Source organism: Emys orbicularis, chromosome 6 (genome assembly GCF_028017835.1).
Source record: "Emys orbicularis isolate rEmyOrb1 chromosome 6, rEmyOrb1.hap1, whole genome shotgun sequence".
Classification (NCBI taxonomy): Eukaryota; Metazoa; Chordata; order Testudines; family Emydidae; genus Emys; species Emys orbicularis.
In genome coordinates this window covers 104710829-104729852 of record NC_088688.1, presented here as the reverse complement: position 1 = coordinate 104729852, position 19024 = coordinate 104710829, and the positions used below count along the sequence as shown (strand labels likewise).

Here is a 19024-nt window from a genome sequence, read left to right as displayed (position 1 = left end):
ATGATTTAGTAGTTACATTAAAACATCAGAACTTTGTGAGCATTTCATCAGTGAAGCGAAACATTTGTTGCTGGATATTCCATTCACATGATAGACACGGTAGGTTGATGGATAGATGGATTGATACACTAGCAACTCCATATAAAAAGTGCTTTTAACAGTCCTGGAAATACTCTAAATCCACATGGCAGTTTATGGATTTTAATTAGGGGCAATTGAAACAGTTTGAGCAAAATCATCCATCCAACCAAAACAAGCTGAACTCTTTCTCCCTCCCCTTCTTACCTCCACTCAGGCTTTTTAGGCCAGTTTCCTCCTCTGCTGCCATTGCAGATTTACAGCCAGATTAAGTCATAAGTAATATAGGCACAAGCCTAAGGCCCTGGCCCCTGAAGTTGCATGATGTTGTCACAATCTAAGCTTTCATTTATAAAAACATTTCCAGCCCTTATGGTGGTGAAGATGAGTTGGAAAATGTAAGTCAGGTATAACTGAGGCGATGTCATCTGCCTGAGCATGCAGACAGCCCAAAAAATAGCTCTGAGAGGTTTGAAATTTCCATTTTAATGGGTCGTTAACTTTGAACCCCACAGCTCGGTCCCTTACTGCCATCACCCAAGAGGGATGGATTTTGCTGTTACCATCCTGTCATGGATCTACAGAAGTGTCAACAGGGACCACACAGACACTCCCTCCCCTCATCTGTTTGGTTGGGGGAGTTCTCCCTCCACTAAGATGGACCCAGGCCTCCTGAAAACAGAGAGAGGAGGCCCAGCCCATGTAACATATAGCAGTAGTGGGCCCCCATCAGACTGCCGTTGTATGGGTGGCCACTGCAATCCCCAAAGCAGTGGGCCAAAATACAGGGCCAAGGCTCCACATGCTGCTGTGTCTAGAGCCCCAGATTGCCTAAACCTGGCACTGACCCATACCAACTCCAAGTCCCATTTAATGCAGAGACACATGCTGCTGCTTCCCTGCACTCGTGTCACTGTCATACAGCTCTCACGCCGCTACTCTCAAACACACCTATGGCCCCATGCACACATCAATACACACACTTCCCCTGCTGCCCCTCCACCTTCACGGTCATGCTGTTGTACCAACCCTCACACCATCACACACATCGCACTCACCTCCACCACCGGCTGCTCCCAGGCCACTCTTACAGTCACACTACTAGCTGCCATTGCATCTTAGTCCCTGTTGGGCCCAGCTTTCTACGTGCTGGGCTTGCTGCATAGGCTGCCCTTCTCTCTCTTCTGCCAGCTGCCCTCTGTTTGCATTTAGGGTGCCACCATGTCATACGTTACGAGAATGTCCCAGAGCAACATAATGCACAACGCCATAGTTAAACAGAAGGGCAGCAGTCAAGGGCTAGAACCTTTGACTGTCAGTTTTTGGCACATTTACCTTGCTCCTGTGCAGAACTACTGATCTCGCTTCTGTTATTATCGATTATTTTGTGCACCTAAAATGGAGTTTATGGAAAATATGACTGATGTTAAAGAAATGGATCACATGTTGTTCTAAGCCTCCTACACTGCTAAAGAGCCCGTATCCACCCTTTGGGGGCTTTGTCCTATGTTTGGTCCTTGGCAAGTGGTACTGTCTGCCTTGCAATATCAGGTGAACAGCTTGCTGCAGCTCCAGTTGCATTGCTGTTTATTGGTTCAGCTGGTTCTCAGATGTGCTGGCATGACTTTAATGCTATTCATTCACTGCTTTAAGTGATTTTTTTCAAAGCAACATCAACTATGAAATTGAGCAACTCCTGCATAATATAGTAAAGGCCGAGAGCAGGTTGCCTGCATCACTCATACTCCAGCATCATATGCTGGCAGGCAGCTGTCCTACATCAGCCATTTGTATTTCTATACCAAGCATATTGTTCACAGTCTTCCCTTTGTGACTACCATGTACTTTGCTTTGTGAACCATGGCACAGGAAAACCACTGATCAAGGCATCGAGAGCTACGCTGATCAACACAGAGTCCTCCGCTGTGACGGTTGACATTGGAAGCACAGTGAAAACAATCCAAGGTGCAAATGTTACCATTAGCTGCCAAGTTGCAGGTGAGAGACAGCTCGGTCCTTATAGCTAGCAGGTACCAAGTGTGTTTTTAGCTATAGATTTCCTCTGAAGTTCCTTGGCATGTCTGTGTCTGTGTACAGGTGCCATTGTTTCAGATTGTTGGGTCTCAGGCAAAAATTTTCTTTGCTTTCATACTATGGGAGCACTGGAGTTGTCATCCCATGTCAGATCAGTGGTCCATTTACCCTGGTATTCTGTCTCCAATAGTGGTCAATAACAACTACTTCAGATGAAAGTGTAAAATCCCTGTAATGGAGAATTGGTGGGCATCCTGGAACTATTCAATATTTTCATTAATGACTTGGATAATGGAGTGGAGAGTATGCTTATAAAATGTGCAGGTGACACTATGCTGAGAAGGGTTGCTAGCACTTTGGGGGATATTATTAGAATCCAAAGTGATCTTAACAAATTGTAGAACTGCTCCGAAATCAACAAGATGAAATTTAATAAAGACAAGTTCAAATTATTACACTTGGGCAGGAAAAATCAAATGCACAACTACAAAATGGGATTAACTGGCTAGGCAATAGTACTGCTGAAAAGGATCTGGGGTTATGGAGGATCGCAAATTGAATATGAGTCAACAACTTGATGTAGTTGCGAAAAAGACTAATATCATTCTTGGGTGTATTAACAGGAGTGTCATATGTAAGACATGGAAGGTAGTTGTCCTGCTATTCTTGGAAGTGGTGAGACCTCAGACTGGAGTACAGTGTCCAGTTCTGGGTGGAACACTTTAAGTCCAGAGTAGATCAACAAAAATGATAAAAGGCTTAGAAAATCTGACCGATGAGGAAAAGTTGAAAAAACTGGGTATATTTGAGAAAAGAAGAGGGGGGGGGGGGCTTGATAAGTTATTCAAATATTTTCAGGATTGTTATAAAGAGGATGGTGATCAATTGTTCTCCATGTCCACTGAAGGTAGGAGAAGTAGTAATAGGTTTAATCTGCAGCAAGGGAGTTTTAGGTAAGATATTAGGTAAAGCTGTCTAACTATAAGGATAGCTGATCACTGAAATAGACTTCCAAGGGAGAGATGGAATCCCCATCTCTGGAGGTTTTTAAGAACAGTTTAGACAAACACCTGTCAGGGATGGTCTAGATTTACAGGAGGCTGGAACAGATGTTCTCCTGAGATCTTCTCCAAGCCCTGCATTTCTGTGATTCTATGCCAATTTGGGAATTTTATTCCTACCCCCAGGCAGGTAGTGGCTGTAATTCCTGAATTACACATTTTTTATTCTACCTTGTGTATCAGTGACCTCTTCTATTTTTTTTCCCCATTTACATATACAAATGCATGGGTTCCCTGTTGAATTTGTCATTGATTTTAATTATACACTTGTATATAATATTATATACAAGAATAACTGCAGTATATAATTAAAATCAATGACAAATTCAACAGGGAACCCATGCATTTGTATATGTAAATGGGAAAAAAAAATAGAAGAGGTCACTGATACACAAGGTAGAATAAAAAATGTGTAAGGAATCTCAGCTCTCATGCTTCAGGATAGAAGCCAGCCACTACCTGCCTGGGGGTAGGAGTAAAATTCCCAAATTGGCATAGAATTTATAAATTTATAAACATAATTTTATGTGCACATTTGCATACTTTGCTACTCTGGACAGGTATTTTTGTATACAACTATATATATATATATAATATAAGACATTGGAATAATTTTTTAAAGAGGGGACTTTACGATATCAGATACAATAGGCCAGATTCTTTGGACACACTGAGCTGCTCAGAACTACTCTAAATTATGCTGGCAAGGTAGGTGAGGTAATATCTTTTATTGAATCAAATTTTGTTGGTGAGAGAGACAAGCTTTTGAGATACAAAGAGCTCTTTCTCAGGTCTGGGAAAGGTATGAGGGTATGTCTACACTGCAGTTAGACACCTGTGGCTGGCCCGTGCTCAGGCTCAGGCTAAGGGGCTATTTAATTGTGGCGTAGACATTTGGACTCAGGCTGTAGCCCAAGCTCTGGGACCCTGGGAATCACGTGGTTCTAGAGCCCAGGCTCCAGTCTGAGCCCGAACATCTACATCGCAATTAAACAGCCCCTTAGCCTGAGCTCTGCAAACCCGAGGCATGGGCCAGCCACAGATTTTTAATTGCAGTGTAGACCCACCCAGAGTGTCACAGATAAATACGAACAGGTAGTTTAACATAAGTAGTTAGCACATATTATAAGGGACCATTCAAGGTGAAGTGGTCTGTTAACACCCTTGTAGTCAGAAGACAAAATGGTGGTTTAGTGGGTTAGCTTGTAATGAGCCATAAATCCAATATCTTTATTAAGACCATGATTTTTGTATCTAGCAAAGTTATGAATTTAAGTTCCCAGGCTCATCTTTTTAAAGTGTTGTTCAGGTTTCCTTTGAGGATGAGGACTGATAGGTCAGATGTAGAGTGATCATTAAATTATGCTGACAGTAACAGCCCGCTAAGAAATAGTCTGTCATCCAGGCATCACTGGAGCACTGGGTGCTTTGGCGATACCCCCTCCAGTCTGCAATATGCTCCCTACACCAGGGAGATCAGAAGTGGGTGGCACAGAGGTGGTATAACCATGCTGGGACTTTTGTGTAAGGGATACCTGAAAATTATTCACAGTGCAGAGCAGCTGGAATGGGGGTGGAGGATCTGATCCACTAACACAAAATCCAGTTTTCTGACCTACACCAAAGTTGGTAGGAAATGTTTGTTGTGGCCATGTAAGATAAGTACTAAGTTTGATTGTTTCCTTCCTTTTTGACTAAATTGGAGGAGGAGGGAAATCTGCCTTCTGGCAGGAGATTTGTTTCAATCTTAACTATGGAGAAACAGCATGTCTCTCCACAAGATAGTCTGTCTGAATTTTCCTTCTTCCACCCCACCTTCCAGTCCCCTCCCCCAAAATTCCTGACTGTAACGAGTGCATGACGCATCTTTGCACTGCGTTGTCCTGTCTTTAAATTAACAAGGTACATGTGGTACTGGTCAGCGGGGATAAAAACAGTCCAAATGACATGTGGAGTACAACACTCGGATGGGATCCCAGATAATTAATTACTGTCTCTGGGATTAACGAAAGAAAATTACAGTATTACTCTTCCTGGCAGCTCAAGGAGGATTAAACTCAGTAATTCTGCAGCATTCTCATGCCAAAGTCCCTTGCAATCAGACTGATTCCCAATGCCTTCTAAGGAAGGTTCTGTTAACTTTCCTAAAGCACCTTCATGGCCACCAGCATTGATGGAATATAAAAGAGAGCAAATTAAATATGGACATATAGATTTCCCTTTTTTGGATGCCGGGCTCTTTGCAACAGCACCTAGGAAATGCCGTTGATTCAGATGGTGAATACTGTTAAGGAACTGTGGCCAAATTCACCCTGAGTTAACATTGGATTCCAGCAGCATAAACCAAAGGACAAATCTACACTGGTGGAGATGCTGCCAGGGAGGAGAATGTGGCAGTGCAAAGTTGCCACAGTATCTTTTACTTCTGAGGAACCATTTCCTGTTTGATCATTGTGGAGAACTTTCCAGCTGATCATGGAGACTCAAGGCCACAAACGCGCTTCAGCATGGATTACCCAGGAGATGATGGATCTTATTGCTGTGTGGGGAGAAGAGTCTGTACAGGCAGAGCTCCGATCCAGCAGAAGAAACGCTGACATCTATGCCAAAATCGTGCGGGGCAGGGGGGAGGAGGGCTACAACAGGGACACACAGCAGTGCCACGTGAAAATAAAGGAGCTTCAGGAAGCGTACCAGAAGACAAGGGAGGCAAACGGTCATTCTGGTTCTGCCCCACAGACATGCCGCTTTTATGAGGAGCTGCATGCGATTCTCAGTGACAACCCCACCACTACCCCAAAACGCTCCGTGGATACCTCCCAGGAACCCCGGTCGACCTCGAGCAACAACGAGGAGGAGGAGAATGTGAGGCAGGCAAGCGGAGGATCCATTCTCCCCAACAGCCAAGAACTATTTTTAACCCTGGAGCCCATCTCTTCACAGAAGCAGTTAGCGGCGGAGTGTACAGCTGAGCATGGTCCGTGCTTATTGTGCTATGGTGTCTGCATGGGTAACCCAGACTTATGAAAAAAGGTGCAAAAAAGGCTTGGTTTTGTTTGCTGTTGATTTCAGGGAGGGAGGGAGGTAAGTGCATCATGGGAGGCTAACACCATGTTCCCATAACCATCCACGCAAATGTTTTGGTCCCTGTGACGGAGTTGAGACTCACCACCTGGCGCCTCCTACTGGTTGTCTCGGGAATTAGCTCTGTCCAGTGGAGCGCCCCCTCTTGGTGGTATCCAGTCCGTCATCTCGCCCTCAGTTGGCGTGTCTGGACCCGCGTCGCTCCCAAGCTCGCGGCGTCCTCTTCGAGCCACTGCCCTCCGGCAGTGCCCCTTAGTCCATCCACACACCCTTCCGGTGTGGGGTTGATCAGCAGTCCTACTATCCAGCCACCATATCCAACCACACCCTTTGAGTCTAATCCCTTTCGTCAGGGACCTGGCGGGTCTATGATGGCTGCTCCCTACGGCCGATGGCTGGGTGTACTGCAAGGGAGGAAAGGGGGGACCCAGGCCCGCCCTCTACTCTGGGTCCCGACCCAGGGACCCTCTGGCGGCAGCCTCACTGTCCTTCTCTCCCCTCGTCTGTCCACTTCCCTGGGCCGCTTCCCCTACGGCCCCTTGCACCGGCTAGGCCCTTCCTCTCAGGGCCTGCAGCCTGGCAGACACCGGGCTGGAGTTAGCTTCTGCTCCCCCAGGGCCTGCCCAGCACTGCGCTGTCCTAGGTGCTAACCTCCCCTCCTGGAGACAGACCTTCCCCTGTCGAAGGCCTGGGACAGACTGACTCTCCTCTCCCTGAGCAGCCTTCTTATAGGGCTGAGCCGGGCCCTGATTGGCTGCCTCCAATGTGGGCCCTGATTGGCTCCCAGTAAGCCCTTCTCCCATTGGCTCCCTGTCTGCGCAGGCCCACTGGCCTGCCGCAGCCCATTCTCTCCGGGGAGTGGGGCAGCCGCCCCACTACAGTCCCATATGGCATTGCAAGCCCAGGCCAAAATTCTACTTGGCTACATGCACTGTGGGATAGCTACCCACAGCGCAGTGCTCCATGTGTCCATGCAAGCCCTGCTAGTGAGGATGCACTCCACCAACACAATGAGCACAGTGGGGACACACAAGATGGACTTGCTTAAATCGGGGGCACAATGTCGACTGACATAAAATCGACTTAACTTTGTAGTGTAGACATGGCCATAGAAACAAAATGATTTCTGTCTGCTGCCTTGTCTATAGTGAGAAAAGGCACCATCTTAGAAAACATGTCAGCAAACTAGCATGACATGAAATACAGTTTTGCCTTTAGTGTGGCCAAGGATTAAGTTATCTGATTGTGGTTTAACACAACTGCCCTGGTCCACTCTAAGGCGAAAATCATGTGTGACATTGTGTTGGTTAGAAAATGTATTTTCCCAGTGTAGACAAACTTGATGGCAGAATGTAATGTCACAGTTCCCCAGGTGTCATGAGCAGCTCTCCAGAACATCTTGTTCGACGTGCTAGAGGCAAAGGAATGGTTGGACAGTGCTACTAAATTCATATAGAGTATTTAATCCTACAGCCTGTTATAGACATTGAGGGAAAGGAAGCAGAATATTGGAGGTAAGAGGAGAGAATCAGAGGTCAAAGTGATATTTACAAAGCCAATGTCGGGAATCTCTGCAGGCAGAAACTTCCCAAAGTTTGTAAAACCTTATTTCTTTTCTCTATGAATCTCAGGGGTGCACCACAGCCAGTAGCACAACGATTGGAGAATTGCTCCAAAAAGCAGCCTTGGAGCCATTCTCCTTTCAACTGAAAGCCCAATTCACCTCATCCTTAGAAGCTTTGTGCAGATGGCACTGCTCTGAATTGTCCATGATGGAGGGCTTCTAGGGTCACAACTTGCAGCTCTGGCTCATGCAGAGAAATACTTTTAACGAAAGTCTGCAGGGCAGCAGAATGAATATACACAGAAAAGAAATATTAGCTGCAAGGCTTAATTATGACATTTGCTATAGCTGCTGCAGGCAGGAGACAGGAATAGGGGCTGGTTGCTGACAGGTGCTGATAAGCCTGGTTTCTTCGAAAATAAGAGATAATGAAAGGGACCATTACTAGAGCCTGGGGAACTGTTTCTATATAGCGATTTAATTTCTTTTAGGGGCATAAATGCTGACAAATTCTGTGATCTGAAATGAATTATAGGTGTTTTTAAAAGTAGTTAAAAATTATAGTAGTTCTAAAAAGAGGCTAACTTCCTGCTTGAAACACCTTGACTGAGTTACAGCAAGGATGAATGTGGCCCAAGGCATGTGCAGCTGTGGGACCCAGTTCTGCTCTCATTTCACCAGGACTCTGCTGTGGGTTTGCCCCACTGGGACTATATGTCCTATTGGAAAAACATTTTAACTAATGGGACTTTGCACCTAAGAGGCCAGGGCGTGTTTAAAGACTTGGTAGGTGATTGTGGCCAACCCCAGGATCCCTATGGCACTGAGCCTAAGAGCTTATCTACACGTGAAGTGCTACCTTACAACAGGAGAACTCATCAGTGTAGGTAATCTATCTCCCTGACAGGGTAGCTAGGTTGACAAAGAATTCTTCTTCTTGTCCCTATGGGTGCTCCACTGTAGGTGTATGTGCTTCCCTGCGCTTCTGATCTGAGAGCTTTGGTAGCAGTGTCCGTTTGGCCCACATGTGATCTCCCCTCTTCATGCTCTGCCTCGAAGCTAATTAGCACTGCGTGGGCGAACCACCCTCAGTTCCTTCTCAACCGCCCCTGGCTAGACATGGAGCAATTAGCAGTCCACTCACAGATACCTTACTTCTTTAGAAATTCGTTCCCAGCTTGTTTTAGTGTTTTTTTCTTCTTAATCTCAGGGGGTTTCCTTTGATTTTTTTCTCTGAAACAAAGCTCATGGAGGGAGCTCTTCAGCCTGCAACTGTCCCATGCCCAGAGACTCCCAGGCAACATAAGTCTTCTCCTCAGCCTTCTACCTCCAAGTCCAGTGAACCAAGAAAGAAATCCTTGGGCTCCCCACGTAAGATTAAAAAGAAAGCTTCGAGCCCTCATAGTGAGCCCCAAACCAAGGAGAGGAGATCTCCAGCATGTTCGGTCTCTTCAGTACCGACAGCACTGAAGGCGTCTCAGCACGTTACCCACAGATCGTGTGGGTCCAGTGAAACAGATACCGCTTGTATGCCTAAAGACCCTATGGGCACAGGCACCAAAGCAGCGGTACCACCGGTCAGGGAATGAAGTGGAGACTGTACCACTTTCGGGCAGGTGGCATTGATACGGACATTCTCAATACTGACAGCTGCGAGACAACCATCATTGGACTGCTCCATGCGGACAAGATTGCCAGTTCCCTCAGTACTGCCGACTCAATAAGAGCAACCACTGATGGTACCAACTACTGCAGCAATTTAGTTTCTCTAAGGACCTCACATTGTCTGAGGTACCAGTGTCTTCTCTAATCGGTACCGGATCCCCGGTACCGTGCACATCTCGAGCCCAGGAATCACCACTGGCACCAAGTCTTGCACCTCCACTCTCCATATCGGCTTCATTGTTTTCCAGTGGAGCGTCAGATAGTGACCAGGAGAAGGTCCTCTCCTGCCACTCTCATCATCCTTCCTTCCACTATCAATGCGGGCCTGCCCAGTCGTACTCTTGGTATGGCCAACCCTTGTAGTATGACCAAGCATGGGCTCAATCACCCATGCCTTTTCCACTGCCCCAGTGGCCCTATTGGGATCTGTGGGTAGCTTATAGGCATCATGCTTCCCTGGCATCTAGCATGACCAACCGAGAGACTGTGAGCCATTCCCCCTCAGCCACCATCTCAAGAACCTCAGAACCTCCTCAGGAGATGTTGGAGGAGCAGGAGGTCAGACTAGAGGAGGAGGTTACACCACTTACTAACATCTCTTCCTCCTCTCCAGATGAACCACTATCTATGGCAGATGATTTTAAATTCTTCCAAGACCTGACTAAAAAGGTGGCAGACACCTTACAAATACCTCTCAAGGAGGTAAAAGACACTCATCATAAGCTTCTGGATATTCCACATACATCATTCTCCTCCAGGATAGCCCTCCCATCAATGAGGCGCTTTTGGATCCAGCTGAATTTATATGGCAAACGCCAGCATCGGCCACACCGACATGCAAACAGGCCAAAAAAAATATTATGTACCTCCCAGGGATACGGAATTTCTTTTTTCCTACTCTCCACCTAATTCTATCGTGGTAGATGCAGTATCGTAGCAGTGAACTTCCATGGCTGGCAACATCATTCCAAGTCAGACCCTTAGGATAGGGATTGGGAGCACCTTGACTTATTTTGATGAAAGGGCTACTCTTCTGCTACTCTGCAATTTAGAATTGCAAATTACCAGGCCTTAACAGCAAAGTATGACTACATATGAACTATACCAAATTGAACACCCTATTGACCTGTCTCCCAGAATCACAATGGGAACAATTTTGAGCACACCTCAACAACCTCACGACTCAGGGCAAATGGTTGCCCATGGAAGTGATTCTCCACATCAATCTCCTCGAACTCAGGGCAGTCAGGAACACTTGCGCTCACATTCTCCCACTGATCAGAGGTACACACACAAAGGTCATGACAGACAACATCACACAAATCGTCTGGGAGGTGCCAGATCATCCTCCATCTGCACAGAAGCACTAAAGCTCTGGAACTGGTGCATTTGCCATAATGTTCTAATATCAACAACCTACTGCCAGGAGTGCAGAATACAACAGCGGAGAGTCTCAGTCACAAGTTCTCACACAACCACGAGTGGAAACTGAACCCAGCAGTACTTCACAGCATATTCTGTTAATGGGGGATGCCAGCAATAAATTTGTTTGCTACTTACGTGAACAGGAAATTCCCACACTACTGCTCCAGGGCTGGGCTTAGACTGCACTCAGTAGGGGATGCTCTCCTTCTTTTCATGGGACAAGAGCCTTCTTTACACCTTTCCCCTGCCCCCTCTGTGGTTGCAGGTCCTGTTGAAAATAAAAAGAGAAAAAGCAAATGTTATACTGATTGCTCACACTGGCCGAGATAGACATGGTACAGCTGGCGACATGTTCACATGTCCACTGATCTCTCTTCAACCCACTCCTTACCTCCTCTCGCAGAACAAAGGACACACTCTCCATCCCAACCTGCAGATACTCTGGCTCAAGGCTTGGCTCCTTCATGGTTCCAACACATAGAGAGCTCCTGCTCCAAGGAGGTACAGGAAGTGTTACTACACAATAGGAAATCAGCTACCTGTCGTACTTATCTACAAAAGTGGACCAGGTTTCAGGTTTGGTGCGACTCCAGGCAAATTATCCCAATATCTGCTACTCTCCCTGTAGTGTTAGCTTATATACTGGCGCTCAAGAAGTGAGGCCTATCCCTCCATTCGCTCAATGTACACCTGGTGGCCATCGCGACTTTCCATCAACAAGTAGAGGGATATTCAGTTTTCTCATACCCAACTACAAAGAGATTCTTCAAGGGCATAACGAACCAGTTTCCCCAACCCAGATGCCCCACTCCAACATGGGACCTGAATCTAGTTTTAAAGAGCCTGACTAGACAGTCCTTTGAACCTATGGCCACCTGTTGGCTTACACACATATCAATGAAGACAGCATTTCTCGTGGCCATCACCTCAGTGAGGAGAATAGGGGAAATAGCAGCACTTATGGCACACCCTCTTTATAGTATTCTTTCATGACAAGGTTATTCTGAAGCCACACCCAAAGTTTATTCCCAAGGTGTCCTCATCGTTTCACATGAACCAACCAATTCACCTCCCAGCCTTTTATCCCAAGCCTCACCGTAATAACAGAGGCCATGCTGCACACGGTAGACTTTAGGAGAGCCCTGACCATCTACCTGGACAGGACGAAGACTTTTAGGAAATCTCTCAAGCTCTTCCTTTCCATTGCGGAAAGGTCTAAAGGCACATCAGTATTGGCCCAGAAGCTCTCAAAATGGGTCTCAAACTGTATTAGCTCTGCTAGCAGGTTCACATTATAGTACCTCCATCTGGAATTTGCACACACTCCACAAGGTCAGTTTCCTCCTCTGTCGCCTTCCTCAAGAATGTCCCTCTCTTGGAAATCTGCAGAGCAGCCACCTGGGCGTCTGTGCATACCTTCACAGAACACTATGCGATTATTGGAGACTTTGCTTCCAATGCTAGCTTTGGCTCTACCGTATTCTCATCCGGAACAGACTGGACTCCAAAGCCCCAACCTCCCATTAGGGATACTGCTCGGGAGTCACTTACAGTGGAGCACCTGTAGGGACACTACTCGAAGAAGAAGAGGAAGTCACTCACCTTGTGCAGTAATGATGGTTCTTCAAGATGTGTGTCCTATGGGTGCTCCACAACCCTCCCTCCTCCCCTCTACTTCGGAGTTCTTGATAAGGACTATGCGGTAGAGAAGGAACTGAAGGTGATTCGCCCCCGCAGCACTAATTAGCCTCGAGGAGGGGAGAGCACATGTGTGTGCTGAATGGACACTGCTACCAAACATCTCTGATCAGAAGCGCAGGGACATACATACACCTACAGTGGAGCACCCATAGGGGGACACATCTCGAAGCACAATCGTTACTGCACAAGGTGAATAACTTCCTTTTCTGTCAACAGGGTCCTTAAATCACCTTAACTACACCACTCAGGGGTATGGATTTTTCACACCCCTGAGTGATGTGATTATGCTGACCTAATTTTCTCATGTAGACTAGGCCAAAGAGAAACAACTCCTACCCATTAGCCTGCGAGGCAGCCTGCAGGTGGCAGCGCCTTTTAGGAAGCGATCTGCAGCCCATCTGTAACTCAAGCACCCTTTTTGTGTCTGAAGATTCAATGTCTATGGGCTCAGTTGTACTCACATAATGACTACTGGGTGCAACTTAGATCATATAGATGTCAATAGAAGTCTTTCCACTACATCAGCTCAGGTCCTAAATTCAAATGCCCTGACTGTATCTGCATGGCAGGCCCTTAGATATCAAAATGGTCACAGTTACAACTGGAAATAATGTTGGGTGCTAAAAGTGAGGTCAGTTTTAAAAATCTGGTGTTGGTCACTACTGACTCTGGCCAAATTAGAAGGGGCAACTTAATATTTTTTGCAAACTCTCTCTTTTCCTTGTATTTTATGTTCTTCATTCCTCCAACTTTTCCCTAAGTTTCTTCCCTCTGTGTTTCATTCAAACGCAAGAGTTTTCTTTTGGGCTCCTGGCTTTCTCTTTAAGCCTTGGTTGCTCATTATCACTACAACACTGTCCGTAAAAGTATCACTATTTCAGAACATCATAGCACTGGAAACTAGTTTTTGTTGTAAGATCTCCAAATTGCCTTTAACAGAATATGCACATCATATAGCTAAAGGAGCAGCGGAATTAGCACGCTGCTTGTCACTTATACCAGTCAGCCTTTTGTGTGAGGGATAAACTAAGTCCAGTGAAAGGTAGAGGAATAAAGTTGTTGACGTCTTCTATTGAAGAAGAATGGAGAAAAGGGAAGTCTTCAGGGGGCATAAATACTATTAGCAAGTATTGGCTTGCTGGTGTAAACACCATCATTCAATGCCCAATAGGCTCAACAAAAGAAAAGTTCACAAAGACAAAAGAATCTTACTTCCAAAGGGGAATTTAAATGGCTTAGGGCCAGATCCTCACCTGGTGTAAAGTGATGTAGTTCCATTGAAACCAAATTAGTGATGCCAACTTTCACCAGCTGAGGATCTGACCCTGAAGGCTGCTCTTTCCTTCACATTTATGAAAAGTATTGTATTATGACTTCACGCTGGAGACTTGGTTTCAGTTCCCTTCTCTCAGCCATTCATTTTCTATTATTATTTTCTTTAAACTGCATTCTCTCCTATATTGGACACTATTATTTAGGCTACTTTTCCTCTGGACAACAACTGCATGACAAAACAGAAAGCTGGGGCTGACTGAAATGCTCTTGCTCCCCCTTGTGGTGAGGCTTTGGAAGAGTGGCTTTGCACATGTTTGCACCTGCATCTTTATATTTCAGTTTTTGAAGTGTTTGCCAGCTTGCTATGACCTTGATTTCATTACCTGTTTCCGTAGTATAAACCTATGTAAGCCACGCATGTAAGCTTGGCTCATGATTTTTGAATGATTGGGATTGGCATTGCTGGTAACATGAAGATGTGATTCATTGTAAGCAGCCTGAAGTAGTGCAGCTACTGTATTAGACTTGAAAGCAGAAATACCTATTATAGAATGGATTGTGCCTAAATTGGCGTGGCACTGAAGGCACGTGCCACATGCTGGCAAAGTCAGCTGGTGGTGCGGGGGGGATGCAAAACAGGCAGAGCATCCTGATGCTGCAGAAGTGGGCAAGCTGTTCTCTTTCAAGCTCTGGCTGCTTAGTACTGTATGGTGCTTATTGGCCCCATGGATCACTTAGAATAAGTTAGCCATTGAGACTTCATGCAGTGCCTGCCTAGTCCCTAGAGATGTGTTCATTCTCTGTGCCCCCTGGGTCCTTGTCTTTCTGCTGTGACTGACAACCAAATTGCCAATTGTATGATGGTTTTCATGATGTGGGCACATTACCACAAGGATTGTATTGAGACCACCAGTTCCTTCTGCCTAAGCTACCGAACAGCTGTCCGATGGCAAGGAATTACCTGCACTGGGGTGGCTTTAAACCACTGATTTAGAGGAAAAAGAAGACAGAAGTATCCCTGTTATGTGAAAGAGTACAGAGATCAGAGGTGGAGACTGTCTGTTTTACAAACTGGGATAACTACCAGGCAGACTTCAAACCTTGTTTAAATTTTTGTACCCTGTCCTTGCCAGTTTACTTGGAGCAAAGTGGAAGGTAGGGTCACACTTTAATAGTCAATTGCAGCAGGTCTGGGGGATTTCAAAAGGCTACTTTGTATCTTAATACTCTCCAAAAATAACTGACCTCTTCTAGTCTAATAGACTTCTTACCATAAAACGTACAGCACCCTCCCAACTGCCTCAAACCATTCGTTTGTTGGGAAGATCTATCTTTCTGAACAGATAGTCACAGATAAACATACACTTCAAATTCCTGTTGGGGTAACAGCCCCAAGGAAGAGTCTCCTCAGACTATATCAAAGGATTAGACCTGTGGTTCACAAAATGTCATCTATCGACCACTCGTGGTCTGTAGAGCACTTGCTAGTGGCCCACCAACAGCTGGCTCATCACATGGTACTGTCTCCTGCACCGTGTTCTCAGCTTCTAAATCATCTTAAAAGACTGTAAAAATACAATATGTTCCTAAATATTACTTTGCTCTGTAAGGGATTGCCACAAGGATGTTATATGATCGTGATGGCGAGGGTGGCCCACAAGACAGTTGCCATTTTCACATGCACTTCGCACTGTGGAAAAAGTGTAAGAACCTTGGGATTAGACAACAAATTGGAAGTTGAAGGAGTTAGTGAAATTCGAACCATAGGTGTGGAAATCTGAAAAATTCTCTAGCCAGGTGTAGCTCCACTAAATCAACTGCTTATCCTGATGTATCTCTTCCCTGTTTATCTGCACCGTATTGTAAAATACAGAACATTCTTCAGTGATATTACATAGAGACCAGTTAATGAAGGTGAGACAGTCCTACGCAGGTGGTGGTACCTCCATGCTGGTGCTGCAGAGGGGGATGTTCTGTTCCTTGTATGCTGCCCCTGTGTTAGATCATGACATGGGAAGAAGCTATAGAAAAGGGTGTCCTTTCCCTCTGCTAAATTGGACTGAAAATCTCATAAGAACAGGCTTTCTCTTAGGATTTCCAGTGGTGCTGTCTGCTTATAGTCAGAACACAAATCCTACTATAAAATCATCCCTCGGAAAAGTGTGGCCCTTCTGTTTCCAGGCCAGAGTGGATCCAGGAAATCCAAAGGCATTTATTTTATCTTAATATATATTTTAATGTATTGAAAGAGTTGACCAAACTCTCTTGAACCTCAAAAAGCCTTGGGCTGGAAGTTTGGTTAATGGCTTGTTTTGATTATTATTTTATCCCAACTGTTTTGTCTGTCCCTAGTAGTAAAACCTTCATCCAGCTCCTATTCTTTTTAATGCCTTTCCAGGTGTACCTGAAGCAGAAGTTACTTGGTTGAGGAATAGGATCAAGCTGGCCCCTGCCTATCATCTGCATGATGGCTCATTGCTGATTGCAAATGTAACTCTGTCCGATCAGGGGTTATACTCCTGCAGGGCAGCCAATCTTCGTGGGGAGGTGACTGAAAGCACACAGCTGCTGATTCTTGGTAAGCTACAGAAATGCACGTCGCCTTTGTAATGGCTATTTGTTCATGACATTTCCCACATGTCACTGTAATAATGAAACCTAGGCACCAAACAGACCTCGCTCTTTGGAGCTAGTCAGACGACATAACAGACGAGAGAGTGATATAAACAGCCTTGTATTCCAGTGGGGGAAAAAAACCTCTAATTGTGTTAGCAGCCTACATAAGCAGGAACAAGGCTGTCTTCATTTGTGGAGAAGGCAGAAGATATTGGAATTGGGGGGGAGTGTGCGTGGGTTAGAAGGGGAAAAAAAAGTATAAGCTAAAAAAAAAACTTTAATATGTCATTTTCACATATTCAGATTTTATGGTTAATAAAAGAACCAGTCCCCTCCTTTGACCATTCCCCAAAATGGCACCTGTGAAATGAAGGCAATACCCTGTGTAATGCTCCATCTCTGAGAAGCAGACCCCCTGGTAAAACACTGAGTGACACTGAGCAATTTCACACCTCACTAACAGATGCATAAACCCTGTGCACTTTTACAAAACAGTAACTCAGTTCATTGAAGGGTGAAGTTTACTTTGTCTTGGGTTTCATGGTAGCAGGCTGAATGTCTAGCTAGGTGATTTAGAAAGATATTGTCAGGCCCAAAGCATGGATGGAAGTGTTACCCACGACTGATTTATTGTGCTTGCTGATGGATTTTCCTCCCTAATAACACATCTGTGTCATTTCCTGCTGTCTGAGAGATGAAAGATCCGGCAGGACTATGTAAACGCTACTGTACGTTGGGTAATGAAGTGTGCACATTTTGTAACCCTGTACATGTTATTGCAGCAACACCATTAAAAAGCGTCCATTACAGAACTCTGTTTTCAGGGCTTAGTATATAGCCTATTTTAAATCTCAACTACTCAACCTTGCAGGGTGAACCTAGGCCCTGCAGAATCTGCTGCCTCAGGGGCTCCAGTTCTTGGGGCAGATTTGAAAGTGAAAGTTCTCGCAGTCTTATGGACAGCGCTGAAGCCTCTGTTTGATGTTCACATGGGCAGGGCCGGCTCCAGACACCAGCGTACAAAGTAGGTGCTTGGGGCGGCCAATGGGAAGGAGCAGCATGTCTGGGTCTTCGGCAGCAATTCATCAGCGGGTACCTCAGTCCCTCTTGGAGTGAAGGATCCGCTGCCGAATTGCCGCCGAGGAATGAAGCGGCGCGGTAGAGCTCCGCCGAAGTGCCGCCAATCGCGGCTTTTTTTTTTTTTCCCCCCCTTCGCTGCTTAGGGTGGCAAAAAAGCCTGAGCCAGCCATGCACATGGGTCCCCTGTGACTTCAAATCAACCCTAGAAACTTGTTCTAAAAATTATCTGCCTAGATTTTAAAAAATAACAACCTGAGTTTCATCTTAAAGATCATAATTCTCACATGGCTTCAGACCCTTTTCCTGCTCACGAAAAATGGCTTCTTTTTTAAAGATACAATGTTACTGTTGTTTCTCCAGGCAGCTTATACCCATTTGTAGGCAAATCACTTTCACAATCATTTTAATAAAAATAAATAGTATGAAACACCTGAGCCACATACATTTCATAATGAGCACATGTGGCAGTAGCAACCCCGGCTCAACATGCAGCCCCATTTAACTGAATGGGAAGGTGCCACCATTCACTTACATCAAGTTTACTGTTTGCAGTGTTGTTGTAGCCATGTTGGTCCCAGGATATTAGCAAGACAAGCTGAGTGAGGTAGTATCTTTCATTGAACTAGGTCTTGACCTGTGTAAGCTCGAAAGCTTGTCTCTCTCACCAGCAGAAGTTGGTCCAGTAAAAGATATCACTTCACCCACCTTCTCTGTCCTCTATCACATTTACCGTCATTTAAATGACAGTGGGGGAAAAACAGGAAACAAAATACAAAAATTGGATCTTTGTTATCATCATAATTAATAATGGGCCAAATCCTAAAGTCTTTAGGGACTGATCCTGTGAAAAGTGATCCTTACACAGACAGTTACTCCTGCACAGAGTCCCATTGACTTCAGTAGTACAGTAACTCCTCACTTAATGTTGTAGTTATGTTCCTGAAAAATGCGACTTTAAGTGAAACGATGTTAAGCGAATCCAATTTCCCCATAAAAATTAATGTAAATAGGGGGGGTTAGGTTCCAGGGATTTTTTTTTTTTTGCCACACAAAAGGCATTATATACATTTTAAACAAGCAATTTAATACAGGTATAAGTTTTAAACCATTTTAAAGAAACAATTTAATACTACAGGCATCACTGCTGAGTATGAAGCTTGGTTGAGGTGGTGGAGTCAGAGAGTGGAAGAGGATGGATTGTCCGGCTGCTCCTCTTGCTGTTCTTGCAAGCACAGGCACTGACTTTGCCGGGGGCAGGGGGCTCAACCCCGGCCCATCCACTCCACCCCTTCCCCCAAGCCCTCACCCTTGATTCGCCTCTTCTCCTCCCCACACCTCCTCCCCCTTTACTTTGCACACTGCATCCTCGCTCCTCCCCCCTCCCTCCCTTCCCTTCTGAACGCTGCAAGCCAGCTGATTGCCGCGGACAGGAGGCGGGGGG

General features: G+C 45.5%; 1 protein-coding gene across 2 annotated transcripts in view; it reads left to right on the top strand.

The window, feature by feature from the left end:
- ADAMTSL1 (ADAMTS like 1) overlaps positions 1-19024 on the top strand; it is a 688426-nt gene that overhangs the window by 630157 nt on the left and 39245 nt on the right. For both annotated transcript variants that reach the window (XM_065406494.1, XM_065406493.1), the window contains 2 exons: positions 1948-2076; positions 16286-16465. In XM_065406494.1, the coding sequence (XP_065262566.1) occupies positions 1948-2076; positions 16286-16465 (309 nt within the window). The remainder of the gene's footprint in view (positions 1-1947; positions 2077-16285; positions 16466-19024) is intronic.